The 17754-nt window shown below is 41.8% G+C and overlaps 1 protein-coding gene across 2 annotated transcripts in view; it reads right to left on the bottom strand.

Annotated features, from left to right (window-relative positions):
• Positions 1 to 15827, bottom strand: part of LOC102213818 (C-terminal-binding protein 1) — a 26751-nt gene extending 10924 nt beyond the window's left edge. The window contains exons 1-2 of one of the 2 annotated variants that reach the window (XM_005726461.1): positions 15779 to 15827; positions 739 to 893 (exon numbers count right to left, since the gene is read on the bottom strand). In XM_005726461.1, coding sequence (XP_005726518.1) covers positions 739 to 893; positions 15779 to 15785 — 162 coding nt within the window. In that variant the 5' untranslated portion in view covers positions 15786 to 15827. Of the gene's footprint in view, positions 1 to 738; positions 894 to 9217; positions 9606 to 15778 lie in introns of those variants that run through there. The other variant, XM_005726460.2, reaches the window with a different exon arrangement.
• Positions 15828 to 17754: the final 1927 nt, after the last annotated feature.

Here is a 17754-nt window from a genome sequence, read left to right on the forward strand (position 1 = left end):
TTTTTTTTGAGCACATAGCATTTCTGAATGTAGACCTGACCAACTGAAGGAAGCCCAGACATAACACTGCCCCAACAGACTTGTATGGTAAGCACTGGGCGTGATGGGTAAATCACTTCATCCACATCTCTTCATTCCCATCACCCTGAAACAGGGTAAATCTGGGCTTCTCAAGTCTCGTGAACTTTTTCCATCGCTACAATCTTTATCCTTCGGGACAAAAAGAAGCCTTTTTTCCGATTACCCTCACTTTTTAAAGACTGTGTAGCTGTTTAGTCGTAATCCCTTGAGTTCTTCTGACATTGTGTGTGTATTGTTACCTGTTTCTTAGCTAAATCCAGATGGTGACTTTTTTGGGCTAGGCAGTATTATATTTCAAAGCTTTAAATTAAATCTTCTTTTTGGTGCCATTGCTTTACCGATTCATATCTGTTTAAGCATTCTAAGCCTATTAGATATGGCACCATCATTAAGTCAGGAAAGCATGAAAAGAGAGTTTTAAATCACTGGTTTCTGAATTGGTTGACGTTGCTTTCATTATTCCTTTAGCCCATGGTGACAAGTTTCATGTCAGCTACTTGGTTATCTTTCTGTTTAATCCATATATGCAAAATTAGTAAAAGCAAACGCTTTACTTTGCCTGTTTTTTTTCTGTTTAGCTGAAACACAAAAACATCCAGATAGAATTATAGAATTATTATTGCACTTTATGTGTACATGTTACTTCAAGCATGTTACCTTCTCGTGGATCTCTTGCGTGGACTGAGCGTCACAGAACGCTACGGTTGCTACGTCTTTTAGGATGGGCATCTCCACAGTGCAGTCTCGCCCGTCCAGCAGCGCCACCAGGGGGCGCGGATGCATGGGCCCGTTCATAATGGGGGGCCTGATGCCTAAAAACGCAAGAAGTGAGGGACAAAGAGTCAGATCGGCAGAACAAAAGAAGAAAAGAAGACAGGGAAGACATGGGTGGAAAAGTAGGCTGTGGTGCTGGAACACCACCAGTGTAAATCTCCTACAAAAGGAATGGGGATACTTGTTCTGTACTTCATTCAAACTTCCAGCGTTTACTTTTGTGTAGGAAATTTTAAAGTGAAAATAAGGATGAGGTCCCAGGCACACACGAGGCCGCTGCTGTATCTGCATCCCATAATGTTTCTGTTCTGAGGTGGTGGTTGCCATGCCAACAGTGACAATAGGCGTGGAAGGGAAAAAGCTGTTTCTCGGAGCAGCTGTCCGCCTGTTGCGGAGCTAATTCCTCTTGTGTGAGGTCATGTTTCACAGCTGTTTTTCTCCTCATAACTTTGAAATATTTCACAGTTTTTGCTTAATTACTGCTGACTTACGATTAAATTTGCTGACTTTATGAAACAGGCGGTAATTTAGAAGATGGATGAGGTGGGTGTCGTAGCTATTCTAGTAGAAAATAGCGTTGAAAAGGCAAATCTTGCTATATGAATTTAGTGTTATTAATAATGAGGAAAAACAACAGCCTGTGATAATGAAGAATACTTTTTATTCCAGCCTGTTCACAAGTCTTTATATACTGAATGTAAATGCTCATCCCCATGGACTCAGAGTGCATCTTGGGAGCTGCTTACTTGGAAAAAATGGGGCGGTGTTGATACGAAAATAACTAGGCATGCAGCCTGAAGCACTAGATTATATCTCAGTTGTTTATTGTGCAGCACATTTTGGATGAAACCAAGTGTCTCTTTATAAATATACAAGAAAAATGCAAATAGAAAAACATCAAAACATCGCTGAAAGGGGTAAACGTGCAGGTGCGTAAGGAAGTGCAACAGTTCGCAAGGGATAGAGCGGTTTGCCACGCGAGTCTCTGAAATCCGACTGAAATCTGTCAATAACCGAATTACAGCGAACTCCTCCTGCACCCCTGCCACAGGGTGTTTTATTAAATCATATCTAAAGATTAAACCATTACCCTGAGAGTGCTGCTGGGCTGTACAGGAGGAAAAATGGTATTTAACAATGAAGATATGCCAAATGACCCCACTAGTGGGCCTTTGTTGAAGTTATAACAAGAACAGGGGTTGATAGGAGGTGGATTTATTAGTTTTCCTTGAATATTCCTTCCTGCTGCATTTTCCTGCATCGTTTCCCTCCCTTTCTCTTTCCGCATAACCGATGGAATAATTATTCCAGATGACTGAGGGCCTTACAGCCTGAGACAGAAGACATCTGAGGGACATAGAGATGCAGATTCTGAAGAAAGTCCTGGCTGTGTGTGTGTGTAATTGGGATTTTTTGACATGTAAAGTTTTGACAGCCCTCTGAAACACTGCAGATGAAATAAGTGCAGAGTTATGCCTGTTTTTGCTGATGCTGACAAACCCATCATTCATCGCTGACTTTTCCCCCCATCTGAGATGTGCAGTCTGACATCTCGAATAAGCAGCCTCCTCTGTCAGTTCACTCAAAATATTCCACTCAAAACTCAAAGGATACACAATTGACCTTCCCCGAGTTTTAGCGTGTTTTCCATTTGCATTACCAACATCGTGCAAAAGAAGCCAAGTTATTAAACCAGTCATTTAAATTAAACGAAATCAAGATTCTAGGGTCTACGCAATACTTTGCATGCCAAGAATCCCTGAGAACCGTACTTGTGGACAGAAGTTTGGCAGCTCCTAACTTATGAATTTACTTTGAGAAATCTGAAAAAATAACACTCTTCTCCTGGCAGCTACAGCTTCACCGAGAGCCCAGTTGAAGCTCATTGTCATTTTGGGTTTTGCTGCTGTTTACTTGTTTTCTTGTACTTAAAGGCTGCGTTTCTCTACTTCAAACAGTGAGTTCATGCTTTTCAGATTATTGAAGACAGAAACATGGGGCGGGGGGGAAGAAGCAGAATGAATGCAACTTTCAGAATGACTGAAACATAAAGGGACTTTCCAATTTATTAAACCTTTTGAGTAATGCAACATGTTTTTTGAGGTTGCATCCTGTTGTTGGAGAAGTCGGTGTCCCAACCTTTCCTGCAGCGGATTGATTTCTTCCTGTGTGACTGTTTTATGTTGCTGCAAAACAGTTCAGAGAGACACCTCTGCTCTTTGATTTGGAGTGATGTCTGAGCCTGACCTTTAGCACTGGTGTTTTGATTATTTAATCTTTGTTGGCTTTCTGTTAACACTGGAAATTTGCATTTAACATTAATTACATTTGGCCAGGAACTGGTTGCTGCTTTGATCTTTTTTTTCCATTTGCTTCACTACAAGCTGAGGACTGTGTTGTATTTGTAACCACTAGGAGTAAATAAGTGTAACTGTATAATTAAGAGAAAAGGGGCAGACTGGGGGAAAACATCCAATTAACTTCTATTTATAAAAGTATGTATGATGATGGATGATGATTTTTTTCTCATGTGAAAGGCCCACCGTGGGAAGTAAATAGGTCATTAAGGTTGAAACTCTGTGACTTTCTCCCCCACATACTTGCAGCAGTTTCACTGGTGTGCATGCATGAGGAAGTAATGTATGCAGCGTTACATTGCATTTCAGCTCGTACGTCTCATTAGGCTGCAGCCATTAGAGTTCTGCTGTGACACAAAATAAGCTTTCACAGTCTATATTAAGAAAACCGATACAAGGGGTCTGCGTTCAGTTTGTGTCTCGTTTGATCCGTCGACCGTTAACTTTCCCTTTGTTTAAAGCAGCATAGTCGCGTGGTTATTTTTAAACTAGCACGCTATAAGTGCAGGACAAAATACATAGAGAGACGCTTCGCTGTCGGGAATTTAACACCAACAGTTGTGTTCAAACACGTTTCAGTTTTGGTTTCATGTGGTATGAAGCTGTCGTGCAGCCACAACAGAAGCTCAGCTACTTGTACGTGAGCTAAAACTTGGTTTCCACCTCAGTTTTGCCCACAGCACGTTCTCCTGGTTTAATGTGGGCATTTCCTTCATACTTCCACTGATAAAAAAGAAAAGCAAGAGCACTCAGAAGCTGCACGGAGACAAAGAATAGCTCCCAACATCGCGCGACCCGTCACTCGACTTCTGCATTGTCTCTTAAATCTGCATTGTCAGATTACAGCATGAAACTTGATCTGATGAAGCAGTCCAGTGAGGAGAAACTCAAATCTTGCACATGGTGCCTTATGTGGCCTGCTAAAACATCAGCTATCCCTAATAGGATTTGCCTGGAGGCCATTGCACTTACACATCAATATAAAATCTATGGTGCACAGCTTAGAAAATGGAATACAGCGGCAGCGAGAAGAATTACGGCACTGCGCTGCTCAGTTTTTGGCACTGACATGGAAAAAGTAGTAGTAACTGAGCAGACAGGATTTTCATGAAATCTTGTCATTCTGGTATTATTTTTATGGGGGGGGTTACAGAGATTCCAGACATTTCTCCAGCACACACTTGGTCAGACTGAGGGAGGAAATAGCTCTCATTCCAGCCCCATGAATGACCTTGGGAGTACCAGCACTTCAGCCTGCTGAGTAGTACTAGGCAATAAAACACTGCTTTATTCACTGTCTCTGTCTCTTCCCCCACACTCACAAACCACAGCAGTGCCCTGTAAATATTAATCCTCCAACTCAAATGGTCATTATTTCTTGGTCTTTTTTTATTACTGGTATTTTTCTCGCTCTCCCGTCACTTTAAACACTCATTAAATCCTTCATTATATTAAATAATTGGCCAGACTTCCAGTTCCCTAACTGTAAACGCTTATCCCTCTCCTTTCCCTCTCTCATTATATTAAATACTCCAGTAATCTCTCACTCTGTCTTTACCTCTCCCGTAGCCCCGGGGCTTGGTGACTGCTGGGGGCATTCACGGTGCAAACAGGCCTCTTGACAGCCAGAGCTTCAGCTCTGCTCGTGCTTTTCCATCCAGCATTTCTGAACAAGTACTCTTTAACTCAGATGCACAAGCATGAACAGTAGACATTTTGAGTAAACGCAGCAAAGCAGTGGTAGTGATTTGCAACTTGGGAAAAGCGAAAACAAAGAAAGTTTTGTTCATTGTTCACTATAATACAATAACCATCTGTACAGTAACAGTTGAGCCTGGGGAGGGGGGGCAAGATCAAATGACATCATAGATATGAAAATAGGCTCCATCCCAAAGTAGCAAAATGATGGTAATGCCATTTGATTGACATTTAGAAATTGAAAAAGCATCTGCCAGTGACTGCTGGGACTGCAGCACGAGAGCCAATGGGAAAGCCCTGCGGCCTGCCTGCATCCAGCTGTCATTGACCAGCTCTTAGGAACAGCTGGATTTTTGTCCCCGAGGAGGGAGACCGTGTTTTCACACTGTCAGTCAACAAAGACAATTAAAAGGATCAGCTAATTTCATGCGTTTTAAACGTACAGGTCAACGGGACGTCGGCCAGCCTCGATGCAGAATGATCTGCCAAAACAAGCTGCAGCGGACCTGATTTTTCCCACAAGAACATGCACTCTAGTAACAAGGGTAAACCGCTCCGAAGCATCTGTAGGCCTTCCTCTGTGTTGAGCTGAAAAAAGGTCATAACTATTGTTACAGTTTATTTATTAAGCTATAAGCTAAGAATAGTTAGAAGAATAGTTCCCGTTTTCTTCATTTCAATATTTAAAAACAAATCTTCACATTCCTTTTCCTCGTCTGACTACATTCAGCTCCAGCAGATCAAGTGTTTTTATTTTTCACTGTGCGAGCGAGAAAAAGGAAAGGAAGAAAAGCGGGGACGACATCGCTGTCGGCACCTGTGATCGCTCAAGTCGCCTGCAGCCGTAGAAACCAATCATCGAGCCACAGCACGGCTGATTTATAATGCTACTGGCTCTTGTGGCGTGCAGCAACCACAAGAGCCCCCGTATCCTCCTTCTCACCCCTTCAGTGTTCGTCTCAACATCTCTTCATCTGATGTTGCCTCATTTTTTGGTCTCCATCTCTCATTTCAGTCTCACTTCCCCAGGCTTTCTTCATCTCCCTTGCCGTTTTTCTTTTTTTCTCCCGCTCTGCACAACTCCCTAGCAATTCATAAAGGCGTGCTTTGTATAATAGTTGTATTTATATTGCTAAAAAGCAGGTGAATATCCAGGAACAAAGTGTTCAGGGGTGGCTTGATGTTTCTGTCTTTCGTCTTTCTCTCCCCACTTCAACTCCCAGGAAGGAAAAATAAGAAGACAGACATATCCATCACCACTGGTCCTCCTTCTTTCATGGACTCACACACCTACACAGTAACACAGGTATTACACTCTTGCCTCGTCAGTCAGTGCTTTTGGACTAATATACAGATGACACACACAGGTGCTTACACATAGAAACGATCACCATGCAGGGCTCTCATTTGCAGGTATGGTGTCAGCAAAGCAGTTCAGGTTTGTCAGGTCTTTGTTCTCATAATGAAAGACACCAGCAGCAAACCAGCAATAACATTTGACAGCAACTCAGTAATGGCAACCAGTTCAAAGTTTGATGAGGCAGGCTATAGTTCCAGTTGTGCTATGTGCCTATACTTTAAATATTCCAGAGACTAGCTTAATAGATCAATAAATTGTAATTGTTAAAAATAATTTATTATTGTAAGCTATTTCTGCTGGAAAATATTTATTTTACAATTGTGAAGTCAATCATTTTCAATTTGACATGACTTAGGGTTCAATTTCCAGATTGCCACGAATGTCACAAGTACCCACTGTTTGTTTGCAGGAATTCATAAACTGTTTATAAGTACTGGCTTAAACAGTATTTGCACTAGAGGAAAAAATACATTTATAAGGCTGTAACTGGATTATTGTATGGCTGCTGGCCTGTTACATTGGATTAATTGTTAATATACATTTTTTTAAAATCACAGTCACTTTGAAGTTTCAATTGGATTGGGTCAGTTTGGACACTCTGGTGTAAACGCCTCCCCGTAATGGATTATTAAGGCTATGAAGCATTTACTGCATTTAGATTACGGGTTTGTTGAAGTGCGGGGACCCGCAGGGGGGCGTTTGAGCGGTTTCAAGGGTATTCCCAGCAAAAGGAAAAAAGGGTTTCGTTTCACACATTGCACCGTTTATTTGAGCTGAGCTAAAATAACTGCTTAAAGTGCTGTTTGGTGGTTTTAAAGAGGCTGCTAAAGCCATTTTACAGGTATCATCTTAAAAGTTATTTAATCTGCAGGTTTTACCCCCAATCAGACTCACTTGACAGTGTTGACATATAAATTAATAACGAGTATGCACGGACTCATCATAATGCAAAGCTGCTAATTACCTACCATAGCTGAATTATAGCCTACCTGCTAACTGTTGTTTTGGGGTGGTAAATTGTAGGTCTGTTGGTTTTTTGTTGTGTTTTGTTTTTTCTGTACTTGTCTTTTGATCTTGCCACTTTGTCTCAGTCACATTCCCCCCTTTGAACAGCCCTTCTCAATAAAAAACGAACTTGTCAAATGCAGCTAGCAAGTATTACATGAGGCTAACCTTGACTGAATAAAAGAGTGAGATGTATTAGTTCTGACTGGCACATCTTTCACTATTGATTCCCATTTTAGTTCAGTCATTTTTCTGTAAGCATTTGACATAATAGACCAAGCATCTTAATGGCTCTTAGTGCCACAGTCTCTTTGCTGAGCACTTTATAGATTTCTAAGTGCTGTAAATTACACCTGAGGAGATTCCTGCCTTTTATATGGCAGTAGTGCAGTATAAAAAAACCTGTATTTGTTTTCATAAGTGTGTGAAATGGTACTGGAGCCCTTATTTCACATTCCAACATAGATGTGTAGTGACTTGTAATCTAATAGCCGTTTCAGATTACTCTGGATTTCTCTAAACTAACAACATGCCACCACATGAGCGGTTTCCCTCGATTTTTGCCTTTGACATTAGGCGTCTCTCAGTGGGAAACTGCCTGGAACTATAACAGTCGTGTTTACAGTGTAAAGGCCTCATAGGATGCGTTTACCAACATTCGATTTTTTGTGTTTTACCAGCAGATCTGGTTTAACAGGGTTTCAGAGGGGTGTCACTCATCTAAGCCTTCATAATCAGCTCAGACACGATACAACACAGAGATCAGAGGCTCCCCTGCCTTCAGAAAGATGAAGCAATCAATCACCTGAAACTGCAAGCTGATTTTACAGCACCCTTTAAAGGTTCAGTGCTTGTCACCGTGCACTGAAACAGACCCCACGACCCAATCAGCGTCACGATTATTGACTGGTGGAGATTTGTGCATGAGCGTCTTGAAAAGGACAAACCTTGCTGAGCCACAGTCATTTAGTCCTGTGACCTTGGATTCTCAAGCTGCCGGCGTGGATGTGGAGAAGATATCTGCCCAAAGCGAGGGGCAATAAAAAAAGGGTGGGGGGGTGGTAAGATAATAGCTGCAACTTTAATCTTTGATGTCATCAGGAAAAAGAGCCTGCAGCCTCTTGATGACATCAAATAATGTCTGCTTTCTTTGAAGAAGAACTGGATTCACAAATGCAGATTTAGCTGATATAATAACTCGATAACACGGGAACGATCGTTTATCTTCACACCCTCATCCTCCTGCTCGACACCCGACCCCCCTCTTCCTCCTCCCCTCCCACCCCTTTCTTATTCCTAGCAGCCCTACCTTGATCCCATTTTCTAGAACAGTCTTTTGCAGCCCCTATCATAAGGTGCATCTATTACCTGTGAATCCGGCTGGGGGCATGCATGTTTATACTTGAATATGTGTGTCACTTTAGTTCCCTTTTATGTCTGTGAGTGTGTAAGTGTGCTTGCACGTAAATTGTGCGCACACTTCAGTGAAGGCAACCACTTTCCATTAAAAGAAGCACAATGAAAGGCAAATATGTGTCATGTCCTTGCTAGCCCTCGAAGGAGAGGGAGATCTATTTCTGTCACCGCAAACAGAGGTGTTCAAGCAGCTTTCAATAGCAGAGATTTGCCTCTTCGTGCACAAACACTCACTCACGCACAAACACACACACACACACACACAGATCTTTAGAGAAAGGACTAACCATTCTTGTGTGATGAGAGCGGCTGAGCGATTAAGGAAAAACAAAAGATAACAGTGTGAGTGAATTAAGAAGAGAAGGAGGAGGAGGAGACGGAAAAAGGGAGAGGAAGAGAGAGAAGGGGGAGGGGAGAAGGAGGCAGAATAATCTACACTGAGTTCACAAATATTGGCACACACACACTCATACACACACACAGTGATATGCAGTTCCCACATAAAAGCAGAGTGCTGGTTGTTTACCTAAAGGCATGCCTTTGTTGAGGAGATGTGAGCTTCCCATGGTGTGTTCCCCAGCCGGCCAGCACACAACAGAAACCTACAGTCTTCACACAGCAGACATGAACAGGAATCCAGTCAGCATATGGCGGCTGTGGCCAGCTACCTCGCTTCCCTTAGTCCTTCTCCCAGCCCCTTAGTGACAAGCATACACATGTGCTCCCCCTCTTTTCGCTCTCTCTCTCTCCCCTCCCTTCCGTCCCCTTCGCTCGCCTGCTCTCTCTATCTCTTACCCCTCCCTCCCCGCTGTCTTTAGATACCTCCCTCCCCTTCCTTTCTCACTTTCTAATACAGAAAATCTCTCTGTCTTTCCAGCTCTCTGTCACCAAAAAAAGAAGCACACACAGTTTGCAAGAGCTGCTGCGTTTATGAGAGCGGGAGAGTGCAAAAGAGATGGCGGGGGGGTATATAGCATAGAAAAAAAGAGAGAGCAATAGGGAGAGCAGGAATGGGGAGGAGCTAACGCGGGCCAAAATTCATCTTTTGTTTCCTGAAAGACGACAGGGAGGAGGAAAGACGAAAGAAAGAAGAGTTGTGCAATTTCAAGGCTGAAGCAAGAGAGGAAAAACTAGTTCTCTGTGATAAAAACGAAACTATAACAAAACTTAATTTGAATAATGAGGAGACAAGTTGTAACACTGCAATCAATGTGTGCCTTTAGTAACACCCGTTTAATCACCATCTTTGGTTTATAAGTTTACTCTTGCGTTGTGTTTGTTTGAGAACATTCAAACTTTTTATTTTTGCGAGGGATTAGTTATATTTTTGACTTAACCCACTTCCATGAGTAATGCACACTTTCTATATGGGTAAATACACTGTGCTTATGCCATGCATGAATACAGGTTCATGTTTTTATATTTTAAGGAAGTTACTTGAGGAAGTCAGTGCTGTTAGTCTACCCCGCCTTAAGTAAGCGTATGAAATGTGCTGATTGTGCTATAGTTCCTTGTTATATACGTTTAGCTTGTTTTGCTTGGCTAAATATTTAACCTGTGACAATGATTTCCTCCAGAAAAAGAACATTAAATTTTAGAAGTGAAAAGTTCTTATTACTGCATTATGGTGTTTCTTTATTAAATCATCCATCTAGTTAAAAATAAAATATTACTATTCTATTACTATTACTATTCTTTCTAATTATCTTGTTTATGTGCTGTCCTGGCCACTTTATTAGGCACACCTTCCTACTACCTAGTTGACGTCTTCTTGCCTTCAGAACGGCTTTTTGTATGGCGTAGATTAAAAGATGCTTAAATCCATATGAATTTGTTGGTTGAACATTCATAATGTAAAGTTGCTCTACTGAATTGCCGATATCCTCCCCCGCACCATTACACCACCACTGCTAGCCTGAACCATTGGTATAAGGCAGGGTGGATCCATGCCTTCATGTTATTTACAGCAGACTCACCAGATCAGAGCTTCATTTGTCCAATTTTAGTGAGCCTGTGTGAAGTGTAGCTTCAGTTTTCTGATCTTTGCTGACTGCATTAGTACCTGGTATGGTCTTCTGCTGCTGCTCTGCTTTAAGGTTCAAATATGCTCTTCTGCATACCTTGGTTATAATAGGTGATTATTTGAGTTCTTGTTGCCTACTGTCTCTGACTTCTGTCATCAACAAGGCATTTTCAGCCAGAGAACTGCCACTCAGTCCATATTTGTTTCATTTTTGGACCATTCTCTGTAAACCCTACAGATGGCTATGTGGAGAAATCCCAGAATATCAGCAATTTATGAAATAGTCAGACCAATCTTTGTGGTGCCAACAACTAGGCAGCATTCAAAGCCACTTAAAAATCACCTTTCTTCCTCATTCTGATGCTCGTTTTGAACTCTGTATACCTAAATGCACTGAGTTGCTGTTGCGTGAAATATTTGTATTAATGAGCAGCTGAACAGATGTGCTTAACAAAGTGAGCAGCGAGTATATATATGTCCTCGCCATTTTTATCATGTTATTTTCTGTTGACTCCTTTTGCGCATAAAAACTAAGCCTTTAAAGTAGACCATTATCAGAAGGAGAAATCTTATCAGTGATGTAATATGGCCGTTCTCTCCTTCATGCTCTATTGTTCCCTAATAATACCTCATAGGTGTGTCCAAAAATGCAAGCAACAGCTAGTGTGTCATCCAATTAGTCTCCAATTTTCCATCTGGGTGCTTTGGTCTGGTCACCGACAGTAAATACCTGTCCAGACTGACTGCAGTGCTTTAGAGCTCCTGTCATCTACACATTAGCCACTTGATAACGGCTGTGATATAAGCGGCCTCAGACGCCCCTCTAACTGCCGGCGCCTAACCTAGTTTAACAGCAATGATGGTTACATCACACGCTCACTATTGGTAAATGTCACAGACAGCCAGTGGGCGAGTTGTTCAAATCCAAAAAGAGGCAGAGGGTTAGCGAAACTGTTGTTTTCAACACCAGCATTTCCTCCCATCATTCCTTTCATGCACTGTTGAATTGTTTGAAACAAAATTAAAAATGAGCAGTACCCTCCTCCCTTACCTTTTTTCCCCCTTTAGTTACACAGTGAAGTGGACCATACATGGCCTTGACATACTGAACCAGAGACCTGTCAACCGTGACAATTGATGTACTAAAACACGTTATTTTGGCTGTTTTGGGTCCTCCTGGCTTTTTCCACAACACTTTCATGCTTATTTCACACTGCAGCACCGAACAGTGGCAAGCGATGGCATTTTCTGAGCAACAGTGGAGTGGGGAAGCGGTAAAACCCCTGAATGTTTCTCTTGTAAAGCTTGACTTGAAGTAATCTTCTCTATCGCAGCCAGTAGCAGCAGCTGGCGGGAACAGACCTGAGACGCTTTCTAACTTAAGAAACAAGGTTTTCCACCTCTGCACTGTAAACATGTGTAACTAAATGTGTTTCTGATCAAATTTGCGACGAGAAAAAGCCCACGAACCAACGTATCAATTAGGTGCAAATCGCAGCAGATACTTTAAAAATTTGCTGTGGGATTAGGAGGTTTGTGAGATTTGCTCCACACTGCAGAATGTATCAGCCACTTGCTGTTTCAAGAAGAAGCACCCGAGCTGTCTCGTATTTTAGTATCATAACCGTGATATATTGAACTCAACAAATTATGCCAGTTAGTAGTTAAACTGATTAGTAATTGAGAAATGTCTCTCTGACACATCACAGTTGCATGTATCCTATTAAAAGGAATGTGTTAGGTGCTCGAGGTCTCAGACCAAATGCAAACTGACATCCCTGTGTCGACTAGAGAAGCAACAGACGTGTTTATCTTGTTTCTGAGGCTGACAGCGACTTCAGCTAACATACGAGAGACAAATATTCCCCAGGAGATGGAAGAAATATGAAGCATATTTGGTGCTTCTAAATAAAGACAGAGAAAGGCGACACTGCGGGGATATCTGCACTGTTCAAGCTCCACGGGGAGCAAGGAGGAAACAAAGGGGGGTGGATGGGTAGTAGAGAGATATAAGGGAAAAAAGAAAAAATAGTTTAAAAGAGATTGAATATTTAATGATTTTCAGGAGGGAAAAGGTGAAACAGAAGAGGGAAAGAACTGGGGATAGACTTCCTTTGGTTTTTCCTGTTCATCCTCTCTCTCTAACTGCCTTCACCTCGCCTGCATCTGCCCTCCTTATCTGACTGTGATGATTTTTATCATCTTCCTCTCCCAGTTTCTATCTTGATCTTATTCACACTCCATCAACCACCACGACACACTCCACCCCTACCCCATTCCTCATTCCTGCATTTCTCTCTCTCTTTTTCCCACTCTCAAGCGTTCTCACCATACATCTCCACCCTCCCACTCCTTTTCTCTCTATAGTCACTGCAGCGTGTCTAATGGTTCGGCTCCTCAGCAGATCCACCACGCAGAGGCCAGGCGAGCAGCCGCCCCGACTGACGCCTCCCGAACAATGGCCTTATCAAGACTGACAGCGAACTAGACCCAGAGCTATCGCTAACACACACACATGCTCACTCGCACAAACAATTGCAAAGATACACGCCTGCACATCCACAAAGACACAAGCTTAATAAATGCACACTCATGCAAGACGAACGTACTGACACTGAAAGGCAGGTACACGGAAATAATATTTCTGCAGCACACACAAACAAAAGGATGCCTGCGACACTTAAATGCACTCACGCGGACAACTAAACGTAAGGCAGCTGCATCGCATTGAAGCAAACATGCAGACGCAGGCACATACAGACACACGCATGGGCAACAAATTGGATTTATGGATGCTGACAGTGAGCTGCAGAACAATGTGGATGCCACTACAGAAGAGAGTAGATACTGCAGAAACAATCTAATCTACTGTAGGTGGAGATGGGTACCGCAGGCGTGAAGAATCCAGCCAACATGTGGAAGGGAAGGAGGGAAGGAGGGGGGGCCAGATGAGTGAAAAGAGGCTGACTAGGTGGGACCAACGGGAGAGATTAAGGATCAGAGCGCTAAAAAGGAAAAGGAAGGGGGAAGAGGAAGTTGAGGAGTGCAAAAGGATGGGCACAGTAAGAAAAGAATAAAGGAAGTAGTCAAGTAGTCTCTTTGATTCTGGTCTGAAACTTGTGCTGTGTTATCTTCCTGTTTCGTTCAAGGAGTAGAGAAGAACCTATTTGAAAACTCAATAACAGTATGAGAGTGTGAGGTTAAAAATGAGAAATGCTCCAATGTCTGATCAGCATAACAAAAATCAGTTCTTACTGGATGAGCTGCTTTCTTGAGCTGTTTAATAAAAGAGGAAATGGACTCTTTTAGATGTTTTCATTGTGCTAAACAGCAGACCAAAACGTAAAGATTAGAACCATGCATCTGGGCTCAAACAAGGCTGTGTGAGAGTGGTTACAAACTGGATACTCCGACGCTCTAGTGGCTGGGACACCGATCATGTTATACCTTGATCATATACAAGCACAGACAGCTCGAGGCGCAACGGCCGAGCAGTCATTCCTGTTATACTTCTTGAAGTCTGCCGCCTGGGGCGCATGGGTAGTTGGTGCATTGTTATGTAAATCCTCTGCGGACATCTGCAGAGACCCTCGCTGTCACCGTTTACATCTCTCGGACCCAAGTGCTTTTAAGTGGATGTAGAAATAATAATTGGGCACTGGATGATTTAAAACTCTGTAAGCTGCCAAAAAAGATATAGGAGAAGAAAGCCTGTTCTCTAAAAAGAACATGGCAGCATGTTTGGAAAAGAACAAACAGAACATATTAGCACAAACACCTTATACCAGCCGTCAAGCACGGTGGTGGACGGGTGATGATTTGGGCTTGTTTTGCAGCCACAGGACCTGGACACTTTGCAGTCAGAGAGTCAACCGTGAACTCCTCTGAATGCCAAAGTGTTCTCGAGCCAAATGTGAGGTTGTCAGTCCGACAGCTAAAGCTCGGCCCAAATTGGATCATGCAACAGGTCAGTTATCCCAAACACAGACGCAAAGCTACAACAGAATGGTTAAAAAAAGAAAATAATCAAGGTTGCAACCCGATTGAAATGCTGTGGTGGAACCACAAAAGAGCCGTGCATTAACAAATACCTGCAAACCTCAATGAATTTATTTAAGCAATAATGTGAAGAAGAGTGAGACAAAGTTCCTCCACATCAGTGTGAGAGACTGATAAAGCCATACAGTAAATAAATACTTTCAATTATGCAAGCTGTTGAGACAAAGTGTACTAAGTTTTTAGTTTTTCACTGAGATACCTGTAAAATTGTTTGTTTTTTATACAAGATTACTGTATTTTAACCGTGTTATTAATGGTGATCTATTGGATTTTGTTTAGATTTTTACCTATTAGGCTCCTTTGTGTCATTTGTTATATTGTATTCACTTCATTCAGCTTTTCTACTTTATTTAAGTTATTTTGTTATAGATTGTGTTTAATGTTTTAGCTACAGTAAAACAGGGGTTTTGCAACTTTTGCATGAAGTGTCCTATCTAAGCTTATTAATATTAATTTTTGGGACTCACAGTGGTTTTGGCTCTTAATACCTCACATACTTCACTGCTCATATGCGCTGAGGAGTGCACAGCCCTCTCAACACTTACGTTTAAAGACTCGCTCTCTAATCGGCTCCCTATTTATGGTTCATAAGGATGTTTTAGATGCTGTATTTGTCATACGATGAGAGCTGATACTCAGACTTTTTTCTATAAAACCAGCAGCAACATGTAAAAACCCTTCTGGGCAGAATTCATCGAAGCAGTAATCCCCACGTCTCTGCAAACATCTTACTTACTAAACAACAACCCTTTCACAGAAAAATAAACAAATTCTTACATTCACACACAACCAAGCCTTCATACTGTTAAGTACACAGAGGAAGGGGGTGGGGTGGGGGGGGGGTGTTTCACCCTTATTAGCTTGGCACAGAGTTATCTCTTCAGACCTTAAACACACTACAGAATAGCCGCTGTCATCACACAAACCTGCACACACATACATAGACACACACAGAAAATTACACACAGGAAGTCTGTGATATGGGGCCAAAAATACATCACAAACCTTGCATCACCTTCCTCTCAGTGTGTCCACTCTTCCACTGTGTCCCAAAGCTGGGTGGAGGTGTGTGTGTGTGCGTACGGGAGGTGTGGCATGCAGTAGATAATGGGCCAATTGTAAGTGATTAGAGTTGGAGCCAACCAATCAGCACAGCCTGGTACTGGACTGTGGCCAATGGCAAGATGTTCAGCGCAGCTGGGGGAGGGCGCTCTCGCTCACACACAGGAAAAGAAATGTGGCCGAGCCTTTGCACAGTACCTCCTCAGTGCATGTGTGTAAATATGTTTTTACAATTTTGTTTCATTTTTTCTTTTTCAAATTGATTACATACAATTTATTTTTAGATGGACGTCCTTAAACAAAACCCAGAGTTGGTTTCCAAACAGACTAATGTGAACAAAATGAATAACTAACAGCTTTTTCTCCATCAGTGTCATTTCTTTACACTATGGCACAAACAATTTTTCATCGTTATCCTTTTTTATCTCTTTCTGCCTTTTCTGTAAATGTAGCAACGTGTTATTAACGTTTAAATATGAGTCACTCCTGTGCACCACATATAACTCGTTGTCATCGTCACCAGCCTTTACTGTAGTGTATAATTTTCCAGACTCCAGCTCATCATCTTGAGTTTGTTATTTTGTCCTGCAAACTTCAAAATATCCTTTACGCTGATTTAAAACAATGAAAGCAGCCGAATTCTGGCATTTGGAAAGATAAAAGTGTTGTTTTCAGACTGATATCTCATCCTGATTATTGTAGGAGTAGCAAATTTTCTGTTCTTCCACCAGCTTCAATAATTGTTTAAGCATTATGCAGTTATACAAGAACTCTGGGCCAGGCTTTTTGTCCACAGCTTTGTGCTTCAGCTCTGAGCTTTTCTAGACTTTTACAAAGTCTGCATGTGTGAGACAACTCATGTAATTACGCAGTAAATTCACAGTAAACCACGGGGCATCAAGAGTCTGCCTTCTTGCACGCTCTACCCTGGCAGCTGCCTCACCTGAATATTTACAGTCGTCCTTTTGAGGCCAACATGTAAGTAAGAGAACTGCTCCTGCCTGGTTGATGCATGTAAATTGCTTCTCCTCTACCAAAGAGACACAAGGGTAAAGTCTAGAAATGTTCAGGGATGCAGTGCATGTTGAAAGCAGCTTAAGTGTCTCCAGTGTCATCCATTCGTTCTGCTTTTAGCCCAAAACCTCGTTTTTTCTCTTATCCCTGTTGGTTTTCATTTAACTGCATTTCTACTGTATATATAAATAAATGTGATGAGTGACTAAAAAGGATCAAACTAAGCTCTGCTTGAAAGGGATGATTCAATAAAACAAGAGAAACCAATAAACACAATAAGAGGTTATTAAATCACACATTATTATTTTTATTTGGATGGAAGATTTGGTGCCAGGTGTTCATGTGAAATATGGTTTTAATACTGCGCGCTGTTTACATCAAAGCTGTTAAATGCATCATCTGTTTGTCTTCCTCAACAGCTTTGTTATGACTTCGGCTCGTGTTCCCACGTGCCACTAATTTTTCCATTAATTTTTTTTGAGTTTCTTTATTTGAAGCATTTTTCTTTATCTGGGCTTTTAAACCATTTAAAAACTAAGATCCGTGTAAATATAGCCACTATTTATTTACTGATTTCATTACAGAGATATCTCACAGTAACGTTGGCTGCTTATGGTTGTTAAAGCTATTTTTCTCTATTATTGTTCATGACATTCAAGGCTGTGAAATGACAAAATATGCCTTTTTCTTTTTTACATTATTCTCACAAGTCTCAACACTTAGAGGACAATAATAATAATGATGATGGCTGGGCTCTTTTGGCTGCTTCCTTGTTTACCCAAGGGGCTCTGCAGCGGATAGAACTACATGTTTGATTTGGCACATTTTTTACCCCGGATGCCCTTCTGAATGCTCCCCTCCTATTTATCCAGGCTTGGGACTGGCACTGGGAGTACGCTAATACT

Source organism: Pundamilia nyererei, unplaced genomic scaffold (assembly GCF_000239375.1).
Source record: "Pundamilia nyererei isolate P.nyererei 1_Seehausen unplaced genomic scaffold, PunNye1.0 scaffold00020, whole genome shotgun sequence".
NCBI lineage: Eukaryota > Metazoa > Chordata > Actinopteri > Cichliformes > Cichlidae > Pundamilia > Pundamilia nyererei.